This window comes from Colletotrichum chrysophilum (genome assembly GCF_026319265.1).
Source record: "Colletotrichum chrysophilum strain AFK26 chromosome Unknown scaffold_27, whole genome shotgun sequence".
Taxonomy (NCBI): domain Eukaryota; kingdom Fungi; phylum Ascomycota; class Sordariomycetes; order Glomerellales; family Glomerellaceae; genus Colletotrichum; species Colletotrichum chrysophilum.
Window position 1 is genome coordinate 167,188 of NW_026517314.1, and position 22,395 is coordinate 189,582.

A 22,395-nucleotide genomic window follows, 5' to 3' on the forward strand; every position below is an offset into this window, starting at 1 on the left:
TCCATAAGGTTATTCTGGGATATCACAGGGTAGGTCGGTAGGCTTGAGCGTCAACACCGGTAGCCGCAGATTGCATGGGTGTCGGTGCACATGGAATAATCAATAGAAGGCAGAGCTGATCTGCAAGAGCTCCATGGTACTGGAACGGCAGATGCGAGGAGCGTTGCCTCGGTGAGCGGGGGCGAATGACAGGCTCCGATTCAACAGTCGCACAACCAGGGGTCCTGAGCCCCGAACCAATGGTCTCGATCTCGACAAGAGCTGCATCGTATCTTCTGCATAAGGCCTCGACAAGGCGGGGTTAGCATCGCACAGCGGACATCCCGGTCGATCTGGTGCCTGGTCCAGGTGACTTGGGAAGTGATGCCCAAGATTAGGTCTTGACGAGACTCGGCCGGTTTCCAACGAACCCGAGTGGTGGTCCTCCGCGTCGGCTGGTGCAGCCACAACGCAGTTCGGGCCATCCTCATGTCAATGATGACAGGCTGACTCTGGCCTGGACGTCTCCCACGCTGACAATCCTGGCAGCTGGGCGCGAAGGTTCGGTGAGAGCTGGACGACAGGCCAGCACGACGCGGGTGGCAGTCAGCTAGCTTGTCCCCTCGAGTCGGATGCCAAGCTGACGAGACTATCGTGCGCCTCTTCGATGTAGCTGCATCTTGCTGCATATCGTGTTCCCGTCCATGATGCGGTGATTCGACGATATCTCGTACTAGAGGAGGCTCTGCGGGCTGCAGCAGAACGATGGGTTTCGGATGAAAAAGGACAATGGAAGTTCGGACAATGCATCTCGTCTGAAATTTCCAGTCGAGCAGTCTGATCTCAGGGGTAAAATCGAAGCCGTGGAGGCAGTGTTGAAGAAGTCGCCGGAATTGGAAAAGGGAGATGAAGAGAGGACCATGCGATGACGCCGGAATTGGAATGGGAGGAAGAGAGGAATGCGTGAGGTGGAGGGGGAAGGACGGGACGAGGAAGGAGGGGGGGCAAGTCGTGACGAGCTGCCTGCCTAGGGGCTGCCTGAGGTGCGAGGTGCCTGGCTCTAGGGACTGGAAGGTGCCTGGGCTGGCTGGCTCCTTCCCCAAGTTTGTTCGTCCCTGCCGCGCCCCGGGATGCTGACGCCAAGCCGCTAGTTCCCGCTAACGCCTCAGCTCAGACAGCGGGCCTCGCTTATGAAGCTTAAAATGTAGTTCGGATGATTGGCTCTTTTCCCCTCTTAGCTAAGCCCCCAGGTTCAGGGTCCACCACACCCTCCCTTTTTGGTCTGGGAGAGGGCCGCTAACCACCACAATCCTCCGACGACTTCAACCAACTTCGACCGCGCCAGACCGTGTCCCTCGGCGCTTTGTGTCTGCAAACCCCAGTCCAGAGCCTGGCTTATCAACCTTGGACTGTTTAACCTTGAATCCTCGTCAACTCATCCCGGCCTTTGTCGTGCCCACTTCTCCGCGTCCCGGCCTGTCGGATCTGAACAATGCGGCCACGCGATCTCTTCCTTGGCCTGAGTGGCCGTCCCACAAACCGATGTGTCTCTAAGCCCCCAACGCTCCTCGTTTCACCCCAAACGTTATGGATACGGGAACCGTTCATTTGGATTGTCTTCAAGAGAGATTGAAGCGTTGACACTCTTTGTCTCGCCTGCCACGAGGTGTCTCGCTCTCCAACGGTACGCAGCAGACGTTCCGCCAAAACACGAGGATATTCAGGGGTATCTTTGACAGAGAAAGAGCCTCTGTTTGCCACAAACAAATGCGATCTTCATGTGGCGATGATCAGTTTACTCGAGGCGCAACGCTTTCGACGAGATGGGTCAGCTCTAGCGAACCCTCATCTCCCCAGCCCGTGATCGATACCTTACCAGCTCTTCAGCTGTCCAGCCCTCCTTCTATGCGAGGCAAGTGGTCCAGATCCTTCATCTCCGCACATGATGGTGTGGCTATTGTGGAGATCTGCATAGGACTACTAACCTGAACTTGTGTTTCTAGTGGTTCGCGCATTGAATGTGAATAGTCTGGCCGTCGTCAGTCCCGCGCGCGGCATCACCGCCTGCTGAGAATCCCGGGCTGCAGTGCAGACTGCATATCAGCTCATGCAAACACACAAACACGCCCGTATGCAAATGTGCATAAGCACAGTCACTAGACTCGGCATCCGATATCGTGGTCCTCTTCTCGGTTCTGGACCAACCAGCAGAAGCTTAGTGGCCGATGATCCCCACTTGCCGCCTTCTGGGGTATGAAGGTTCTCGTCAAAGGAGTCATGACTTGGGCCCAATTCTTTCTTCATGGCAGCCACATTCTTGACCCTTTGTGCGTTTAGGTTCGCCCAGCGGCAGGGTCTAGACTGTTGGGCTCTCGAGCATTGTGCCATTGTGCGAACGAGAGCCACGCGTGGCAATCACACGCTCTGGCAGTCATCTCGAGGCAATTCATAAGACTCGAGTTTGATCGCGAAATTAAACACGAAATTTCTTATCCACCCAACTCATCCACTACACCATCTTCTCTACACAACCACTTGACTTCACTCTTGGATCTTCGGCTTCATCATGTTTTCAAAGTCTCTATTCTACACTGCGCTTGGCGCGACCTTGTCCTTCACAGGGGCTCAGGCACAGCTAGGCACTACGGCAGATGTCCCCCTTGACATCGACGGAGCCTTCGAGGGGTGAGTGCATCCCCAACTGCCTGAAATATCGACAGGATTTCCAATGCTAACCAACATCATTCAGCGCATCTGTCACTGGCACATCTTTCAACTCTGGTGGCTCCATCACATGCAATGGCCAAACAGTGACCGTCCCCAAGAACCTTCAGGTCACATTCCCAGCTGCATTCATCCCTTTCTCCAAGTTTGTGGCAAATGCAGGCAGCTATAAGGGATACGAGTGCTCCATCGTCGGCAACATCGTCGGTGGCAAGAACGCAGTAGCTGCACAAGTAGAAATTTCCCCCTTTGCCACGACCACATCCAGTGGCTACATCACTGAGACGAAGTTCAACGGCGACGTCACCGTGAATGTCGGAGGCACTTCAGTCACCATCCGCATCAATGACCCCAATGCCGTCTACTCGGCCGGAAACGCCGGCCTGGGCATCGATCCCTTCTTCACCGCGGATGACGTGAACCCCAGCGTCAGCTCCTTCTCTGGCTTCCCCATGTGCGTTCCGCGCAGCGCAAGCGACCCCCTGTGTCCCATGAGCAACCGTCCCGGGCTCAAGCAAGGATCCATGTGAGCTTTGTCATCCTCTCTTCGCCCTGTTGTCGCTTGCTAACGCCATCAATAGCCCAGCAGCGGACGCCAACGTCATGGCTCCCCTGATTGCCGGCGACTTCATCACCTTCTCTGGCTACCAGACTGGTGGCAAGATTGTGGTGTTCGAGTTGGTAGCCTTCAACATCCAAATCACCACGACTGGCATCCCAACATATGTTCGCATGGAAGATGCAAACATTGGCGTCTGGACTGCTGATACTGTCAACCAAGAGATCGCCCAGACAAAGGTCAGCAACTTCAATGCCCCTCTTAATCAAAGGCTTAACTAACCCATCTCCCAGTTCGTTGGATACACCTCTGACTCTGCAACAACCGTCAACCCCATCAAGATCCAAGCCATCGACTACGATCGCTGCACCGGCCAGCCAGTCTACCGCGACATCGCCACCGTCAATGTGCCCAACACCGAGCCCCGCAACAAGTTCGAGTACCGTACCACAGCTGGCCAGAAGGTCCTCTACGCCCGCGAGTACTACATCACCGCCAACAACTTCAACAACCAACCCACCGCAAACGGCATTCCTGCGGGCTCCTACGTCACTCCCGTCACTGAGTGGATCCAGCCCGAGGACTCTACCCCCGGCAGGACCCCGACCGGCCACGACTTCAGCAGCTACGGCTGGATGATCAACGGCCTCGGCCGCGACGCCGACGGAAACCTCTGGGGTCCCCTCGACCCCTTTCCTCAGTCTGGCGTCACCGTCTTCGACAACTCCCAGTGTCCTCCTGCCCCTGCTGCTCCCGCCACCCCTGCCACAACTCCTGCTGCCACACCCAGCTCCACGAGCTCTGCCGCAGCCGCTGCGACCAGCAAGCCCCCCGTCGACACTGTCACCATCGCGACCTCTTCCAACTGGGCCTCCTCCGGAGGTGGCACCCTCACTGTCCAGTGCATCTCCAGCAACACCAACGACAGTCTCGTCAATATGAAGATGTCCTACGTCAACAAGGACGGCACTACCATCCTGTCCATGACCGCCGCCAACACCGGCAAGGGTGTCTGGAACTTCAGCGGCAACAAGATCAAGCAGCCGACTAGAGTTACCTGCACCAGCAGCTTGGGCGGATCTGCCTCGAGGACGAACTGGTAAAGCTGTTTGCTTGGGTTTGGAAGTTAGAGCTGGTTTTCCTTTCTTTTGCATTTCTTTTCTTCTTTCCTTATGTTTCAACTATTGTATACCTATAGACCATAGAACCTTGATGAATGATGACTACTATGACATACTTTCTCTGCCCAGACCCATTGAACAGACTAATGTGTTGAAAGGAAACCTGCATCCACCTTAATCTTCAGGTATTCATTCAGGTTGAGAAAATCATCACTTGGGACTGCCAGCAGGCTTTGTTCCGCCATCTATTCACCATACTTTCTTAGCTCCCGACATATCATTTCCCCCTCGCCGCACCCAGAGTTGAGCTGAAGATTGATGCCACACTTGCTCAAGGTCAGTCATGACATCGGCTTTGTCAGTCATATGTCATGCCCATCCTTGAAATGACTCTCATCGTGCTAAGAAACGCCACCACCAACACCACACTAGCAACTACTAAAGCGGCCTCAAAGCCCGAGCCACACTCTCCGTCGCGTCAAAACTTCACATTTCCATTTTGACGCGACAACGTGGCTGACCATAGCGTCGGAGCGCGCCGAAATTGCGCGGAGTTAACATGCAGAACCGAACTCGTCAGGCCGCCGTCGCCGCACCCCAGGGGCAGTGTTCTCTCATGGATGTCTTTCCAGAAAGGGGTACCACCATTAGTCTATGGAGTGGTATATGAATAGACTCCTGACTCGGAAGGAACTAAGTCATTCGGAGAAAAGGGCATGCGAAGAAACAATGTTTTAAGCATACTTGGCGCACGTGTGATCTGTCAGCATGGCGTTGATGTGGAGATGAGAGATGGAATGTGTCACCGATTAAGCATAACAAGAATAGAGTGATTTAGTCACGGTTATGGCTATCTCTCATGAGATTAGAAGCGGAGTTGGCTTCAAATAATGTGAATTCGATTCGCTTTCCAAACACAAGACCCAAAGACATGAAATGACGCGTAACCTTCTTCCCTTCTAAGAGTGACAAAATCGCAAGTAAACAAGTAAACCCCCTCTCTACCATCTCTCGCCTCTAGCTGCGGGTATCATCCAACCCATGAACCAGAAAGTCTCAACATTGTAGTCACACTAACCCATCCTCCCCCCTATTCAAGGACCACCAGCACGACCGTTGAAGTCCCAGTAAGCAGAGCCCAAGCTGCGGCAGAACTGGGCCCCGACAACGCAGTAGTAGCCCCCGCCGGCGTTGTTCGTGTTGGGCGAGCGGAGGACCATGGGGTCGCTCAGCGACCGGATGAAGCTGCACGTGTTGGTCGTGCCGGCGCGGACGGTGTAGGCGGTGTGCGCGGTCCGGTACCACTGGCAGACGGTGTTGCCGGGCTCGGTCTCGCAGCCCTGGGACACCGCGGCGGACCACGAGACGGACACGGAGAAGCCGCCGGTGATCCACTCGCTGATGCTGCCGCCCGTCTCGACGCTCCAGCCGACGGAGACGGACTTGGAGGTCTCGGTGCCGGTGGAGCAGGTTGCTAGGCCGCACTCGTTGTTTTCCTGTGTCTTGTTAGTATGTGCTCCTGAGTTTGAGATAGTGCGGAGGGAGCATACGGTGATTTGGGAGTGGTAGTAGTTCTGGTGCGGGTTGCCGTCCCCAACCAGCTCAGTCCACTTCTGAGGGTAGCACCCCTGCCTCTTTCCGATCTCACGCTTCTCGGAGTTGGTGTCGGTCTCACTCGAGGTGAGGAACGGAATCGGCGCAAGATACCGCGCCTGCAACTCCTGCTCCGGGTTCCGAATACGCAACGCCCTCGCCATCGTAGTCTCACCATCGGGGATACACTCATGCCGCCTGCTCAAGCTCTGGAACCCCATGCCAGCCTGCACCTCAATATCGCACGAGACCACGGACTCGCCACCATCGAACAGCCGCCCGCACACGATACCCCCCGAAACCTCCTTCTTCTCGTGGATCTTGTACGTCGTGGATCCCACCGTGACGGTGCCGGCGCCGGTGCGGTCGACGGCGAACGTGATCGGGAGCGCGGCGAAGGAGCCCGTGTCGAGGGTGTTGGAGCACGCCTCCGCGACGACGGTGCCGCTGGAGAAGACCTCGACGGAGGTTGCTGTGTCGCATTCTTGGTAGACGACTTGTACTTGCTGTAGCTGCGGTTCGTCGCGGCGGCTGAGGGCGGGGGCGGCGAGGGCGGAGGAGAGGAGGGACGCGGTGGTCATGATTGCGGAGAGGTACTTCATCTTGATGATCTTGATGGAGTGATTGCTTGTGAGATCAGAAGTGAGGGTAAGATCGAGCAGTTGGTGTGAAGACAGTTGTGTGTGATCGAGTTTGAATAGAAGTGATGATGCTTGTTGTGATGAGTAGAGGTGGTGACGTTTGATGTGATGAGTTTGTGAGTGATGATGAGGTTGATGTAATGGCAGATAATGTGTATTTATGTCTTTTAGTCTCGAGATGTCTGAACCGAGATCAGAAGCATCAATGCAGTTATTCGCAAGAATTCTGGGCAACTCGCCCAGCTACTGAGGCCGTGTAACTACGCCTCCTTCCACCCCGAACATTTCGGGCACAGTTTCGACGAGAAGCCCACAAGACGAAACATCTCACGATGCATGGTTTGATCAAGATTGAGTCTAATTCTAGGTGTATCTCATCCGACATGTCCACCTGATTGAGGCTAAAGCTGAGTTCGTTCTTGTTGGATCCCCTAAGCTTGTGGACAATGACGCGAGGTGCCGCATGAGCCCCGGCACGCAGGATCAAATTCTGGAGTCAGCATTTAGGAGCTACGGCTTGGCAGTTCGTGATGTTCCAGGGTTTGATCAATAATTCTTCAAGTTCTGATGCTCCGATACTGCTTGTTAGCAGTTGGTGCCGCGATGAGAAGCCTCAACTCTGCCTTCCCACGATAGCCGAGGCCGATTCCGCCCTCCATTAGCCCCCAAGCTGCTAGAATGCGGCGGGAGCTACTATTTTCAGGTCTTCTTCAATGGGACCTGGTGGAACCATGTCTTTTGCATTTGAGGCTTAGATATGGCTCTGGTAGCCCCAGATTTCTGCAGCAGTGGCGCCAGCTGCTGGCTTCAGTCTTCCCCAGACAAGCTCTAACCCCTGTCTCCAACTTCCAACAATCAACGCGTTGGTTTGCAAAACCCCTGTCTTTACGCCTGGGGTCAAGTCTTGGCTCTTGTTGGAACTCGAATTTTACAGCTGAAGCGTTGGTTCACAACTTCCAACAACACCTATGTGGCTGGGCATAACCCCTGTATCTCGTTGGCCCCCAGGTCTTTTGCAGGCGCAGTCACCAATAGATTTCGGAAAAGACTACACCGAAGACAATTCCAACGCGAATTTCAGCCAATGAGACGATGCCAAGGCTTTGGAAATTTTACCGTGCCAATCAATTAGCTTAGTACGCGCCTTTCACGATGCAAATTAATGGGGTCAGGATGTTGTTGTTCTGGGGGTCTGGGGGCGGTGACAAACAACAGCTCACATTGCCAGATTAAGAGAGCTGTGAAATAACCATTGTCCATGGGTGCACATATAAAAGAAATTCGATTGCCTTCCCAAACTGCGGAAGATTCGCACCCTTTTCTCAAGCTCAATTTAATTCTCAAATTCATTTCTCTTCCCGCCCCCGCGTCGTCGACTGTTCAACTCCGCTCTACCTTCACCGCCTGCGAATACGCCCACCATGTACGTGACTGCAGTTCCCGAAACCTGCCCCACGAACGAAATACCCGATGCCTTGCCAATTCCGAAAGATATGACATATGTAGTCATTCCTGGACAGAATGTCTCGGACCCGTGGATGGTCAACTGCTGCCATCCCAATCCGGTGAACCTCGTGAACAAGTGCTGGGAGTGGTGCCAGGTTCCCGACGCTATCAAACAGGACAGGTCCGAGTCGGAAATTTTGTCGGTCTTCAGCAGTTGTCTGCGCGCCGAGGGAAAGAACGCGAGCCTGTCCAACGGAGTCCAAGTCCGCTCTGCATCCTCGCCGCCGAACCGTCCCATCCCCTTTGCAGGACTGTTTTTGGCGACACTCGCGGCATGCACATTGGGCTTGGTGGTTTGAGCTCTGCTCATGTGAGTGTTCACCGTCAGAGGAAGGGATTGGGCGCGGCGTCCCCAGGGGAGGGGGGGAAAGGGTCGCTCGACGGAGATGGGGTTACGACAAGCGAGGGCTCTCTTTACATCCATTCAACACGATTCTCCAGGGACCACAAACGTTAGTTACTCAGTGGGAAAGGCGCACCGTTGATTTCCGATGCACTAACACTCAATGCGTCTACAGCCGTAATCAAGGTACCGTCACGCCAGTCTTGGAACATGCAATGCAGACGTACATCAGGTGCCGACAACCTGTCACCTGTGGCAGTTCATACTAAGGACATTGGTGCAAATTTACTATGCATTTGTTTCCCGAAGACGTCACCAGTCTCGTCATGACCCATTATGAGAACTTTCCAGACAATACCCGACGGACGGATGAAAAGCTTTATTTCGGTTGTTTCATACTTTTGTTATCAGCAAGTTTACTCCTTGTGCGCTCAAGGCACATAATCACGTTTAAATATTTATGAACATGCTGCCAAAGATGCCCGCGCTTCGGTTGACTACGTTGCATTAACAGTAATGAGACATGGGTTTGACCGTAGGCTGATGGTGTCACTACTCCTGGAGACAACATGCTCGCGCCATCTCTTGTCATTAGAGTCGGGTTCAAAGGTATTGATTTCGGGTGATTGGCTGCCTGCTTTCAATATTAACCCTTCACTGGGCCAAAAAACAAATTGTGATACCCCCGATTTTGCTCAATCTAACTCTGCTCAATCTCCCTCACTCTGAGATCCTTTATTTTGGCCTCCTCAATGATTTTATCTAGGCGTTTCATCACTTTTTGTGATCTATGCGAGGTTTGCATTCGAACGTACTGCCTAGCAGGATGACGATTCGTCCAATACCTCAAATATCAGCCCGCATTCTCGCTAATTCAATCAAAACTGAGAGCATATCGGTGAGAGCGACTGCATGTGGGTGTAGGAACTTGGAAGATGAATGCAGGAGTTTTATTTGGTGGTCTTTTAGTTCACCATAGGTTACTTGAACACTCGGCAACCTTTGGTGATTCTCGTGTCTGTTAGTTAACTCACTGCACTAGGTTCAACTAACAACTCACGTATTCGAGGCTATGAAAATTGGAATGTCAGCTGTCGGATTATGGTTGGTCGAATGAAGACTATGTCCAAGATGTATCTCTAGCCCGCACTATGGCATCGTAGGATTTATGAGACCTATCCATTGACCCAGCGTGGACGAAGCCAAACTGAGGCGGCATTCTATTTCATCATGGCAGGCCAAACCAGACATTCTTGAGACAGAATTTCATTCTAATTAACATCTATGCACCATAAAACGCTTTTGATATAGTCACAGGTTCGTTTCTGGTTTGGCAGTTTAACGCTCGATATTAGTCAAACAGGGACAGAAAGTTTCTGGAAGTCAATATCGAAGCACTGAATTTATCACTTCAAGTCAACCGTCATGTGCCATTTATCTTGGGGTATCTTGTAATCACCAATCGATACACCACATGTCTGGGGTCTGCAGAGATAAATCAATGATCTCGTAGCTCCAGTCGGGCACCCCGAAATTCTGTTTGGATAACAGCCACAGCAAATGCGACATTAGTGTTTTGGCAAGCGCCCGCTGGAACCCATTCAGGTTTGCTACAAGCAAGACGTACGATTCAACGGATCAGCAAAGGATCTCTTCCCTACGCGGATGCTTTTCGTATCCTCCATTAAAGGATCAAGATGCCTGCCGGTCATAGACTCGGAGCTGAGCTGGTACTATTGAGCCGACAAGGATCCAGCATGTTGTAGTTTTCACATGAACCACAAAAAAAAACGTCTCCAACGCTCCCCTGACAAGAGGACATTTGTGGGGTCTGGAACCGCTCGATGCGGTTATACCGATCCGAAACAGTTCATCGTGCCATGACAGAAATTCTGCCAACGAAGATCGAGGAACGCCTCTTGAAGCAGGCACCCCCCAGCTCACCGGCCTCCCGCGCTTCACACGATTCAAGAACCGTTCATTGAGCAGGAAATGTACATCGTGCCTGCCGACAAAAATCACGTCGCAAGTAGAAGCTGCCGGCAAGGTTGCATTGCTCATATGAATTATATTATTGTCGTTATCTAGATCCTCGAGGCGCCCGTCGCTATCATAACGCTAACATTCTCTCTCAACATCCCGCTTTCTCACAACATCGCCTGCACTTTAGTTGCCGGGGTACCACCTGCTGAGGATGGAGGTCACGTTTGAAGGGCGAGAGAGGTGAGCGCAGTGGCCGCTGGGCTCAGACTCGGTCTTGGAGCCGGCAGGGAGGACGGCAGACATGCCCTGCTGGTAGCTGAGGGGCAGGGCGTTGTCGAGGGTGGCGTACAGGTACGCGCAGTCGATGCCGTTACTCCAGGGCTCGTAGGAGGAGGCGTTAGTGAAGGCTCCCAGGGCAGTCCAGGTCATCTGGGAAGCCCACTTCTCCTGCTCAGAGGCGGGGAGATCGTTGAAGCCAACCTCGGGCAGCATGGTGGCGTTGCCAACGACGCGGTCACCCTGTTTTGCAGTTAGTTTCATGGTCACTTTTCGGCCCAAGGTTCTGGAGATACATACCTCAACAACCATCCAAGGAAGGGGGGTGCCGCCGAGGAGGTCGAGCAAGCTGGAGCCCTTGGGAAGCATGAAGGCGCTGGCGTAAACGATGCTCACGACACCGCCAGTGCTGCCTGCGGCAGTGCGGGTGGCGACGTCGTAGCCCTCGACGGCGTTGCTGGCAACAACACCGCCGTAGGAGTGGGAGTAGATGACAACCTCCTTGCCATCGCTAACAAGCTTATCGAGCTCAGTGCGCACGGCCGCAACATCGTCGGAGAGAGAGGCGAGCGGGGTGGTGGAGCCGCCGACGGTGGGGAGGGCAACGATGGAGGTGTTGAAGTCGGCGCTGGCCAGCTCCGTGGCGAAGGGCTGGAAGGCAGAGGGGAGCTGCCAAGCACCAGGGACGATGAGAACTGAGGGCTTCATTTTTTCAGATGAAACTGGGGATAAGGGCCACGGAGGGGTTGGATCTTGTTTCTGCTGCAGGTAGATTGACCAAGAGGAGCGTGCAGAGTGGGAGCAAGGAAGCGACTGAGACTTGAGAATGAGCGGACGGCCTGCCTGAGAAAAAGAAACAAGCAGATGATCAACGCGGCAGAGGCTTTCTAAAATACAAAGTTGTAAAGCTACGATGCATGAATGTCGGTCCTCAGCAAGCAATATCCCCGAAATGACAGCGGCGATGAACGACGCTTGACAGCGGGATCGTCTCCAGTCCAACGGCCGGACATTGCGCAGTGTCCATGTCCCTTGTGGTTTTTGACGTCTCCGCAATGTTAGCGATGTTGGTGCGCAGCAGCTGCAGCACACGAGTGTACGCGGTCTTTCGATATATCCACAAACGGGCCAACGTTGGCGGTGGGTTTATTGCTCCATTTGTGTATGAAAAAGGGGCCACATCGAAACGGCGCAGGTACCCGAATCGGACACACCTGATTGGCGGATCCCAAGTCCGTGGGGGCTGTCAAGAAGACTGACAGTTTATGCAGGTTTGTGGCGTATGCAACGCAACCCTCCAACTCATAACTCAAGCCTTCTCGCTAAGTAGCTTCGAAGAATTCCCCGAAGAGTCTCTTGCATCTCTGCAACCTCGGCAGTCAGAAAGGAATTGTTCGACCATTTCTTCTTTATGTGATCAAAAATCCTTCCGAGGAGAACGAGGTCTTCGTATGTTTATCCCCCGGGAATATGACGATAATGACGCACAGTCAGAAATCTGAGATCCACCACCAACGCGCCGCAGCACATCGCAGGGTTGATGACTCGGACATGGACCCCAGCCGCGATTTCAAAGACCACCGGCTTCTCTTCCGGCAACTCGCGGGCAACGCAGAGGCCAATTGCCGCTGATGATCTGTCGACATCGGTGGCCCCATTCGTTCCATCAATGGGATGGCAGGCGGGGCTCTTGGGTTCCTTTAGCGGCGGGTCTTGATGGGGCCTCTAGACTAACGCTTTGCTCCGGTTACCCAGATCCAACGGCCTTCCCCTAGACGAAACGAGCCTCAAGGAGAGCCGTGCGCCGGGACGTTCGATCCATTTCGAGAGTCAATCAGATGGTGTTGACGGAGAAGACGGCTCTTTCAGTGCTGCCGACCTCCTGTGGATATATCGCGGGAGAAGCTAAGTCTAATATCTCTTCTTACGACATTCCCCTTGGCGAAGAATCCACAACAGTGGTGAACCCTTGTGGATGCCGTTCCTCAAAACTGATCAAATGTGACAAAGCAGGCAACTGTTCGGGGTTTGACCGGGACTCTTGCCCCCTTTTCCGTTTCCTGTTCCAGTGCAACGGTCCACATGTTCCTTTCTTTTTATCCCACCAGCCGAGGTCGTATCTGGATGGAGTTGATGGGGTGTCACTTGCAGTTGTCAAACATGACAGGCCGAAAGAGAAAAGATTGACAGTTTAGGAATGCTACCATGGTTCGGTCGAGAAACAGGTCGTCGGCGGAACCGCGGCATCCACCAGCACGTGTTTTGCAGTGTCTTGGTGCTGAAGCGAGACCATGAGTGAGATAGACGTAGGGCACAGGAAAGGAATTCCCCCCAAGACTTGTCGTGGAAAGGTTTGTTAAAATGATTCTCCATCCCCACGTGGTTCGTATCATAGAGGGCCCCCCGTGAACCGTCTGCTCGGTGATGAACCCCTCTCTTTCGACGAACTGACAGTCCCGGAGAACATCATTGTTCGAACGAGAGCCTGTGTGGCCACCAAGCCACCAGCAGCCACAGCCAAGCATGGCGGCCTTCTACCCGTACAATGACACCAGTCTCGACCAAGGCGAGAGGGACTACCTGAAGAAGCTGGCCGACTTCGCCGAGGATCAGAACCTGGACGACGACTTGAGAGGATATGTTCGGGGCATCACGGTCGCCTTTACGGCATTCGCCGCCTTCATCGTGGGCTTGAGGTTCCTGGCGCGTCACCTTCAGGCCGCGAGATATCTGATCGACGATTACTTGATGCTGTTCGCTTTGGTCTTGCTGATTGGGAATATGGCCATGAACCTGCTTCGTAAGTCGGAGATTCGCAACCTAAATATCAATGACAGATTACTAACACAAAGGCTGCTGCAGTTGTTGATCGTGGAATCGGATTGCATTCCGGCCGGCTTACATTACAGGAGATTCAGTTTCTCGATCGCGTACGTACTCCCAAACCCCACGAAACCGAGCGCGGGACTGACTTGGTGCTCAGACAATGATCGGCGCTGAGATCCTGTACGTCAACGGCGTCAACATGTACAAGATTGCTCTTCTGTTCTTGTACCTGCGCATCTTCCCCATGCCCGAGGTCCGCAAAGGCGCATGGATATGTGGCAGCTTGACCTCCCTTTGGACCTTTGCCTGCGTTATCGCGGCATCGATCCAATGCCTTCCTCTGAACACGCTGTGGGAACCTTGGAAGCCGGGAACGTGTATCAACCTGTTCCTGACGCAGTTGTGCATCGCCGTCCCGAGTATTATCGTCGACATTGCGATTCTTTACCTGCCAATTCCTCACGTCCTCAAGCTGCAGATGAACCGGGCTCAGCGCATTCTGGTGTTGTTCACCTTCCTCCTGGGTAGCTACGTTGTTTTCACTAGCATCTACCGGTTCCGAATCTTCTTGTTGTACACCAAGGATGATGTGCCATGTAAGTATTCTCGTCCATGTAATCTGGCGTCGACATACTAATATTACGAAGATTCTCTTGCTCAGGGTCTGGCATGGAACATCATCGAGATCAGCAGTGGCATTGTTTCGGCCTGCTTGCCAACTTTGGTAAGTCATCGAAAGAGGTACTATCAAGACCGTACTAACAACGTCTCAGGGTCCAATTATCCGGGTACTATGGAAGGGTCTTCTCGAATCTGCTCATCGCAGCGGCCTTGACAAGTACGGTCGATCATCAGCAGCCAAAAAGTCAACAGGAAGGTCAGCGGGCATGACCATTGGTGGCGGACGATCTGGAACGGCCTCACACGCCAGGGCTGCGTCTAAGGACTGGTCAAAGATGCACGAATCGCAAGGAGACAAGCCCGGTCTAAGAGAGGAAGCCAAGTACGGCATCGGTCTCAAGACCATGGGCGGCGACGATGCCAGCAGCTCACATAGCTCACGCGGGTCAAACGAGATTGAACTCATGCCTCAGAGTACTGTCAGCGTTACAGTGAAGAGCCCGGGAAGGTCAACGTTCCCTCAGAACGAACAGCCGCTCACGGCAAGAGAGCATTATCACGGAACAAAGCTGTCAAAGCGCAAGGAGGCGGGCTATCCTCATCACGACAACCGAATCTGGCAACATCGTGAAGTCGAGGTTACGACGGAGCCTGTTGAGCCGGAGTCGGTGTTGTCTGAGTCCAACAGGAAGAGCTTCCGGAAGTCGACCGGATTATGAGATGGGACACCCTCTTCAGCTGGTTGAGGACCCAATGAAATACCCTTTGTACAACTTTGTAATAGTAGTCATCAGTAATTACGCACAATTATTCAGATATTTGAAGCTTCAAAGCTGCCGAAGATGACTCTCAGCCATAGTGAAAGCGACGCAGCTGATTCTGCTGGTGATGATTGGGTAAGGTAGGCAGAGTCGGTCCCCTCGGCCCCCGCCCTTTGGAGGACCGTTCCCATCAGTCGGGATCCTGAGGTGGCCCGCGAAACTGGATTGATATGATCCCTGCTGCCATTCCCGCCCCTCCAGCACCGAACGATTGCGGCCGCCCCTTACCCACGTGCCCAAGACCGGCCCATGCAGGGGAAATCTTTTGACGAGAACAGAGCAAGGGCTGCCCGGCCAGGACTTCCCCAGTCAGTTCTGTCTGGGAATTTTCACTGTGTTTGTCAGACATTTCACAGCAAACCCATGATTCCTTGGCATGTGACCCAGCGTTACAATTGCAACCTCTGCGATCGATCCTTCACGGCTGGAACCAATGTCGATCACCAACAGGCGTTTCTGCGGAAATTGAAATGGGACTCGCAGATAACTGCAACTGTTTTGAGACTTATAACAAGGTATCTGCCGCTATGGGAGCTTCATACGCAACGGGCGCTGTACAGATCCTCGACTGTCCCTGACTCGCATTTCTCGTGTGTACTCATCTCGATGACTACTGCGTCTCCTCCCGTGCATCTAAGTTGGCATTTCGCACAGATGCCGTTGGGCGAATCGACAGGCTCAGTACAGTTGCAGTCCGTGCAGCAGCAGACGAACCTGTGAGCCAAAGATGTTTCGCCGTGAATGAGGGTCATTGTGTGTAATCCTACGCTGTGTTGGTTGCGGTGCGGAATGAAGTCGTTGTGATAAAATTTCTTCTTAATTAAGCTTCATTTTGCCTGACTGAGAATCGACCTTGGCTGAATTTATACCATGGTAGTTGATGGCAGTCGTCAGCGAATCACGCTACAACGTTGTTGTAGTGAATTACAGCACGAAGCTATTCACAGTTTAAGCCAATGGATATTGACGTGACTCAGGCTACTCGTCAACGAATCAGATTGAACTCAACACGGTCTATTTTTCGTACTGATGCGCTGTTTACACACATGCACCCCTGCATTGCAGAGCCTTACCGGCTGGCCTCCGCTTGCCCAGACTCTTCTCTTGCCTTCTTCAAATTCTCATAGTTAGGAAGGTGCAGGACGGCATAGATGTATGGGAAGGTAATCAGAATTAACAAAACCCAGATCGCATGTCCCCACAGCCACTGAGTGCGTGCGCCCAGTGCGTACAAACTAGCAAAAAGAGCCGGAGAGAAGGCGCGGATGATGCTGAGCCCGGTCAATGACAGAGCGTTGAGGGTTCCCAGAACCTGAGGGCTGGGAGAAACATCGTTCAAGGCCAGCTGGACGCCGGTGAAACTCATAGCAACTCCACTACCGATGGCCAGAAGTATCGGGGCAAAGACCCAAAACAAGGTTATCGCAGTCGTGTTGTGGGCGCCGGCTTTGAGGGCGAGATTTCCGAGTGGCAACATGAAGAAGAACCACGGGTAGGCGTAAGCACAGACGCGGAGTAAGCCGTTGGTTCCCCAGCGGTGCTGGAGTGGGGGGAAGATGACCAGGAGCCAGAATGCTTGAGCGATGCCGTTCACGGCCATCATCAGGGAGATTTGCACAGAGGTGAAGCCGAGCCCACCGAGGTCGACGCGCGTGTACCAAAACACCGGGACGATGGCGGTGTACGCGAAGCCAAGAAGCATGACATGGCCGTATGTGTAGAGCACGATGCCGACGCCGGGAGACTTCACGATCTTCAAGATCGAACGATTATCCTTCTTTGGTCCTCCAGGGCCATCACCACCCGCATGATGCTCTTTCTTCAGAGTCTCCTCAAGGAAAAGGAAGCTTGTCAGAGCCGCCGTCAGGCCGATGAAACCAACAACGAAACTGGAAAGCGCATATGGGTAATCGAGGAAGAACTGGACGCCGCCGAAGACACCGGGGTACTGTTGCGCCGGGTTGGCTAAAGCACCACCCAAAAGCGGACCGCAGACAATGCCGCCCAGGTTGCCGCTGAAGGCAAACCAGCTGAAGGCCCTCGCCTGCGTCTTCGGGGTGCTGTGTTCTGCGATCATGGTCCTGATGGTCACAACTGTTCCGGCAAAGACACCCGCCAGGCATCGGAACAGGATCATTTGCCAAATGGTCTTGGCCATGCCAAAGGTGGAGGTCGCAAAGGCAACGCCGACAAGTGAGAAAACGAGCACCGGCTTGCGGCCGACTCGATCCGAGAGTTTGCCCCAGAAGATCATGACAACAGCCTGTGTCAGGGAGAACAGCGACTCGATGAGGCCGGAGTAGAACCCCGCGTCCGTGTCGGCGAGGTTGCCGTTCTCCTGGACCATCTGGTTGATGTACGGAAAGATGGCGAAGAAGGCCATGGGCTCGACCATTCGGGCGTAGCAGAGCCAGATGATCTGCCACACCGGCAGCGGCTTGTCGTCCTCGGCGGCCCCATCCTGGTTCGGCTCCGGCTCATGGAGGGTGGTAGCTTGTGAGATGTCGGGGTCGGCGGTCGGAGCGACATCCTTGGTCGCCAGAAGCGGTGTCACCTCGGTCGCGTCGACGGCCCCGTTCGACGCGTTGCCGCCGTTTTGGTTTCTTTGGTCCGGCGCCATTGTGCCGAATTGATGCCCGACACCTGAGTATGATGGACCTGAGGGGGTTTGTCGTCGATGCTGACGGTCGGTGTCACCTCCGGAGGTGTTTTTGAGACAATACGAGCCCGACGACAAAGGTGAGACGAATTTCACAAAGGGCGCGTCTTCGGCGTTAAGTGTGACCGTCAGACAAAAAGTCTACGAATCCAGCTTCCCGTTCAGGCTAGGCGCGCTCGCTGTTCTGGGCCCTTATTCCCCCAATTAATCTCCGCCGACGGATCCGAACTCGGGGGTGTTGCTTGGAGCCCTGGGTACAGTAGGTAGGTGGCAGCTTTGGAGTGAGAATGCAGAGATGCGACGCGATTGTGAGCCATTTGGAATTGAGTTTTTTCAAGGTAGCAGTTCGTTTTCTCAACAGTGGAGACTGTAAAGATTGATAAATGATAAGATGCTTTCTAGGACATTGAGGTGATTCTCATTGGCCCCTGTCTAGCCTGCGGGCTTGTCATCTGCAGGGGTCGAACTCTACAAACAGCGACAGCAGCAGTTGCAAGCCGTTGCTCAAGGTGTCTCAATTGGCGCCGCTGCCGCTGCATCCCTATGGTTTATCTGGCATGATTAAGGCGACGTCAAAACCCTCTTGTCAACGGATAGTATGGGGTTCGTCCGTGAGGCACGGTTCAAGAAGGTGTCGGATCAGGAACGGGAGTTCTGGTTAGCTCGTCTCGGCTTGGCGAACTCAGCCCGGCCCGAAACGCTATTTGTCAAAGTCCGTACCTGCGTCTCTTTGTTCTCATGTCGTGGCTTTCCTGCTAAAAGACTGACATGTTTCGATTCTTTCCACCGGGTTACGCTCTTTCGAGTTTGGACGCATGACGTATGACAGATCTAGCGGGAGTTCGGGCGGAGGCTCGAGCATACCGCGGCTCCGCTGGCTCAGGTCTAGTACTTAACCGCCAGGGCGGTACGTCTCCCCGTTTTTGGCAATGTCTGTTCTCTCCCCCGGCGAAGTTCCTACAATGTCTTCTTTGAAGGTCGGTGTGATTGGCGCAACGGGGATGACGGGGTCTCATGCGACCGTGGAGTTGATCAACAGAGGGCACCACGTTATTGGGGTATCGAGAGACCCTTCAAGGCTGGGAAAGCACGAGCGTTATGAGCCCAGAAGCATCGACCTCGGCAGCTCGGACGTCTTGGATATATCCAAACAACTTTACGGATTGGATGTAGTTGTGAACGCCTACGGGCCCCACAGCCAGCTTGGATCATCTTTTGCCTACAGTAAGACTTTCCTGTGAAGTCTCCGAACAGTTAACTAATACGTTCTGACAGGGTCGTTTGTTGAAATGACGCGCAAAATATTGCTTGCTTCAAGAGAGGCTCACGTACCATACTTCGTCATGGTTGGGGGAGCTGGTAGTCTGGAGATACCGGATAAGCCATACATGACGGCCGCCGACGATGCGAGGTTCTTCACAGCGTACGGCAGAGCAATGCTAGCCAGCGAGGCCTATATAATGCACTGTCAAGACTGGGCAGGAGACTTTGCGACAAGGTTACGGACAGCTCGTGATGCGTGGCTTGCAGAACGGGATGGGAAGGGAACCGATGCGACGAAGAAAGTGCTAGAAGACATGGAGAAGACCATGGCAGATATGAACAGCCAAGGGGTGGACTTTATCACAGGGGCGCGGGCCACGTATATGTTCTTCGATGGCAACACGTCTTTTAAGTGGACGTACATAGCTCCTCCACCGCTATATCGGCCTGGGACAAGGACCGGACTGTACACGGTTGAGCTCGACAGGATGCCCCTTCAGCTTCAGAAAGGCGCGGAAAGCGGTGATAGCTTTTCGATATTCGATGGGCGTCTGCAGAGCATCTCGGTTCCAGATATGGCAGTTGCTATTGCAGACGAGGTTGAGCAACAGACGAAGGTTTGGAAGCATTGGTGTCCGTATACAGATGGTCTTGATGACAGGCCTGGTCCAACCTACGTCACTCTTACATAGTACTACCAAGTCGACTTGATCAAGAGTGAGATTTCGCTTTGTCACAATAAGTCTCTTCTTGGCTTCAAATCATGTATAATAGCTTATGAGTTCAACGTGATCAATAGACTACCAATCATGTACTGAAATCTAGAGGTCAGACTTGTGGCATCTGCAGCCCACAGGAGCGTGTTCTCCTTGCCACGTTGTTAGAACGCGGCTCTTACTGCTTCTGCACTGAAATTGGCTGGTTCGCTACCACCTCCGACCCTTTCGTGTCATACACAGGCGCTGTCTCTGCTTCAGGACGATCAGAGTCTGATGTCACACCTGCCGCATCCTGGCTAGCCTCCTCATTTGCCAGCCTCATCTCAAGATCAGGATGTTTCAGCTTCCACCTCTTAATATACCACGTGCCAAACATCAGGAAGGCCCACATTGCCACCTCGAATACTGTCGCTGCAGGGTAGCCGTGCGGATATCGAGGCGCCTCGACGGTAGGAAAGGTGAAGAGGGGAATCCAGATTTGGTTGCAAAAGCCCAGGGTCATCATGGATGAGATGATCAAACCACGCTCGCCGTAGTTCTCTTTCAGGGTGAAGTTAAGCCATGAGTACTGAGAAAGTGTTTGTTAGTCGCAGCCTTCGTGTTTAGAATCTCGCCTGAGTGACCTACCAGGATCGGAGAGGCCATGCCTGAAAAGCCGCCAAAGTAGAATGCGCAGAACTTCAAAATGTCTGGGACGTTCCAGACTGATAGCACTATGCATGAAAACAGCACGAAGCTCTGGGAATGAAAGTCAGTGAATGCCTTCATAACTGGGCTATGTCGGTGAGCAACTTACTGCTTGGAAAGTCCAAAGCCCTCTGAGGCTCAAGCAACCTGCCAATGTAGTACCCAGCCAAGACGACAAAGCGCGGAGTAGGTCAATGAAAGTTGGCAGGATGTTGACCAACTCAATGGAGTACTTCGCATCTCGAAGCCACAGGGCCATGTAGCCAGTCCAGTAGTGTGCTTGGCATAGGAAACTGCGGGATGTTAGTGATGTCATCTTTCATGTGAAAAGGTAACGAAGACTGACATGTAGCAAGGTACGCAGATCCACCACATTGGTCGCGAGAGCGTGTACTTGAAGGTCTTCCAGGTGATACCCTCCGTCTCCACAGTTGGCATCCTCTTGATTGCAAGGGCGTACTCTTCATCGGTGAAGAACCATCGCTTAGGGGAGATTGGTAAACCAGGCCAGAAGGCGAAGCCTAGGAACGAGATGGGAAGAGTGATGATGCCTTGAACGATGAACAACCATCGCCAGCCAGCTCTTCCGTAGACTCCATTCAGGTTTCGGTAGGCTGCTGCCTGGAGGTAACCAGAGAACATGGAACCCAGTGAGTTACCCATGAACCACACACCCGCTCTCTTGAAAAGTTCTTCATTCTTGAACCAGCTACCCACTTAAAGAGGTTAGGAGATTTGCTCGCTCGGTTGCGCATGAGTACTTACGGATAAGGTGAGTGCCTCCAAACGAAGATGCCTCCAGGAAGCCTGTAACGGCGCGCAGGATGTACAAGTGCCAGCTGTGCTTGATTTCGGACTGACAGAATGCGATAACGGCCCAAATGATCTGCAGAGAAGGCAGCAAGAATGGAGCACTGAATACAGTCAGCTTTTACGTGTTTTGGGTCTTGTGTCTTGAGAGGCTCGCACATCTTCGCTTTGGTTTGAAGGGTCATCAGCGGAATTTGTCCAATGACATAAGCCGTGTTGTCTTATCCAATATCAGCATGATCAAGTAGGTAGGCGAAGGGTGTGAAACTCACATGCCACGACATAGTAATTCAGCTCATTGCCCCACGCATTGAGGTCTTCTCGCATGCCCGAGACATAAGCATTCGTAACATTTTGCTGTCCAAGAAACTGTCACAATGTCAGTTAGAATCATTCACTGTACCAGTCATTGATTGTTAATCACTTACTCTACAGAAAAAACTTAAGCTTCCGAAGACGAGAATAGCCAAGTCCAACTTTCTCAGCAGCTTCCGCTCCGCGGCAGGGTAGTGAGACGCTGGAAATTTTGTCAGGGTAACTTCGACAAGCAATCGGCACGAACGACTTACGGTACCAGTCAAACACTGACAATACCACAGCTCCCACCTTGTTCTTCTTTACCGCCCGAAGAATAGCCCCCATGTTGGTCGATGTGTGCCGGAATGGTCTGCTAGAGAGCCCGAGAGGCACAGCACCTTCGGCTTTACAGCTTGCCCGACGTTTTATACGTACACCCAACTCTTCTAGGTAGGTTCCTACCCAATTTTCGTTATGTGAGCATCTTTATAAAGCTCATTGCCACTTCAATACCCTTGCAAACGCCCAGAATCAGCGGCCTGCAGTCCGCGATAAGCTTGCAGAGCTGCAGCTTCGTAAACCTCTCCTCCGGACTTCATCCGCCGAGACCCGACCAGTTGCAGCAAGCACGCCTCTTCGCCCACTATTCGCCATTATGCCAGGAATGACGATTATGCTTCGACAACTCGGGGTGTCCAATGCTTCTGGGGAACGACGCGGGTTTGCGGAGACTGCACCATGCAAATAATCTCCGAAACGGTATGGGAGGCCAGCGTCCATCGAATCGTGAGCCGGACAAAGCATCGTCCCGCCGAACTCGGTGTCCTTTTACCGGCGGGGGCACATCATACGGAGCTTGCTTACCGTGGACGCGGGGGTTTTGGGGGGTTGCTGCGGTTATTTTCCGGCGCATCTACCGGCGAGGGAGACGACGTTGGCGGACCGGGGTTGGTTGTGGTGGGGATTG

The 22,395-nt window shown here is 53.3% G+C and overlaps 6 protein-coding genes across 6 annotated transcripts; 2 read left to right on the forward strand and 4 right to left on the reverse strand.

Annotated features, from left to right (window-relative positions):
• Positions 1-2,545: 2,545 nt before the first annotated feature.
• COL26b_004458 (uncharacterized protein) lies at positions 2,546-4,365 on the forward strand (the record flags this gene model as incomplete). The annotated part of the gene is made up of 4 exons (XM_053177335.1): positions 2,546-2,664; positions 2,729-3,229; positions 3,285-3,501; positions 3,556-4,365. 4 exons carry the CDS (start codon positions 2,546-2,548, stop codon positions 4,363-4,365), a joined length of 1,647 nt encoding a protein of 548 aa, XP_053038694.1.
• A 1,112-nt stretch (positions 4,366-5,477) lies between these two features.
• COL26b_004459 (uncharacterized protein) lies at positions 5,478-6,578 on the reverse strand (the record flags this gene model as incomplete). The annotated part of the gene is made up of 1 exon (XM_053177336.1): positions 5,478-6,578. The coding sequence occupies one exon, from the start codon at positions 6,576-6,578 to the stop codon at positions 5,478-5,480; it is 1,101 nt and encodes a 366-aa protein (XP_053038695.1).
• Positions 6,579-10,632: 4,054 nt separating this feature from the next.
• On the reverse strand, positions 10,633-11,433 carry COL26b_004460 (uncharacterized protein; the record flags this gene model as incomplete). The annotated part of the gene is made up of 2 exons (XM_053177337.1): positions 10,633-10,968; positions 11,026-11,433. The coding sequence occupies 2 exons, from the start codon at positions 11,431-11,433 to the stop codon at positions 10,633-10,635; spliced, it is 744 nt and encodes a 247-aa protein (XP_053038696.1).
• A 1,815-nt stretch (positions 11,434-13,248) lies between these two features.
• COL26b_004461 (uncharacterized protein) lies at positions 13,249-14,891 on the forward strand (the record flags this gene model as incomplete). Its single annotated transcript, XM_053177338.1, has 5 exons — positions 13,249-13,525; positions 13,588-13,655; positions 13,709-14,147; positions 14,199-14,275; positions 14,325-14,891. 5 exons carry the CDS (start codon positions 13,249-13,251, stop codon positions 14,889-14,891), a joined length of 1,428 nt encoding a protein of 475 aa, XP_053038697.1.
• Positions 14,892-16,062: 1,171 nt separating this feature from the next.
• Positions 16,063-17,613, reverse strand: COL26b_004462 (uncharacterized protein; the record flags this gene model as incomplete). The annotated part of the gene is made up of 1 exon (XM_053177339.1): positions 16,063-17,613. The coding sequence occupies one exon, from the start codon at positions 17,611-17,613 to the stop codon at positions 16,063-16,065; it is 1,551 nt and encodes a 516-aa protein (XP_053038698.1).
• A 2,196-nt stretch (positions 17,614-19,809) lies between these two features.
• Positions 19,810-21,773, reverse strand: COL26b_004463 (uncharacterized protein; the record flags this gene model as incomplete). Its single annotated transcript, XM_053177340.1, has 9 exons — positions 19,810-20,202; positions 20,262-20,372; positions 20,431-20,614; positions 20,668-21,037; positions 21,087-21,235; positions 21,291-21,297; positions 21,404-21,500; positions 21,560-21,648; positions 21,701-21,773. 9 exons carry the CDS (start codon positions 21,771-21,773, stop codon positions 19,810-19,812), a joined length of 1,473 nt encoding a protein of 490 aa, XP_053038699.1.
• Between the last annotated feature and the right edge of the window lie 622 nt (positions 21,774-22,395).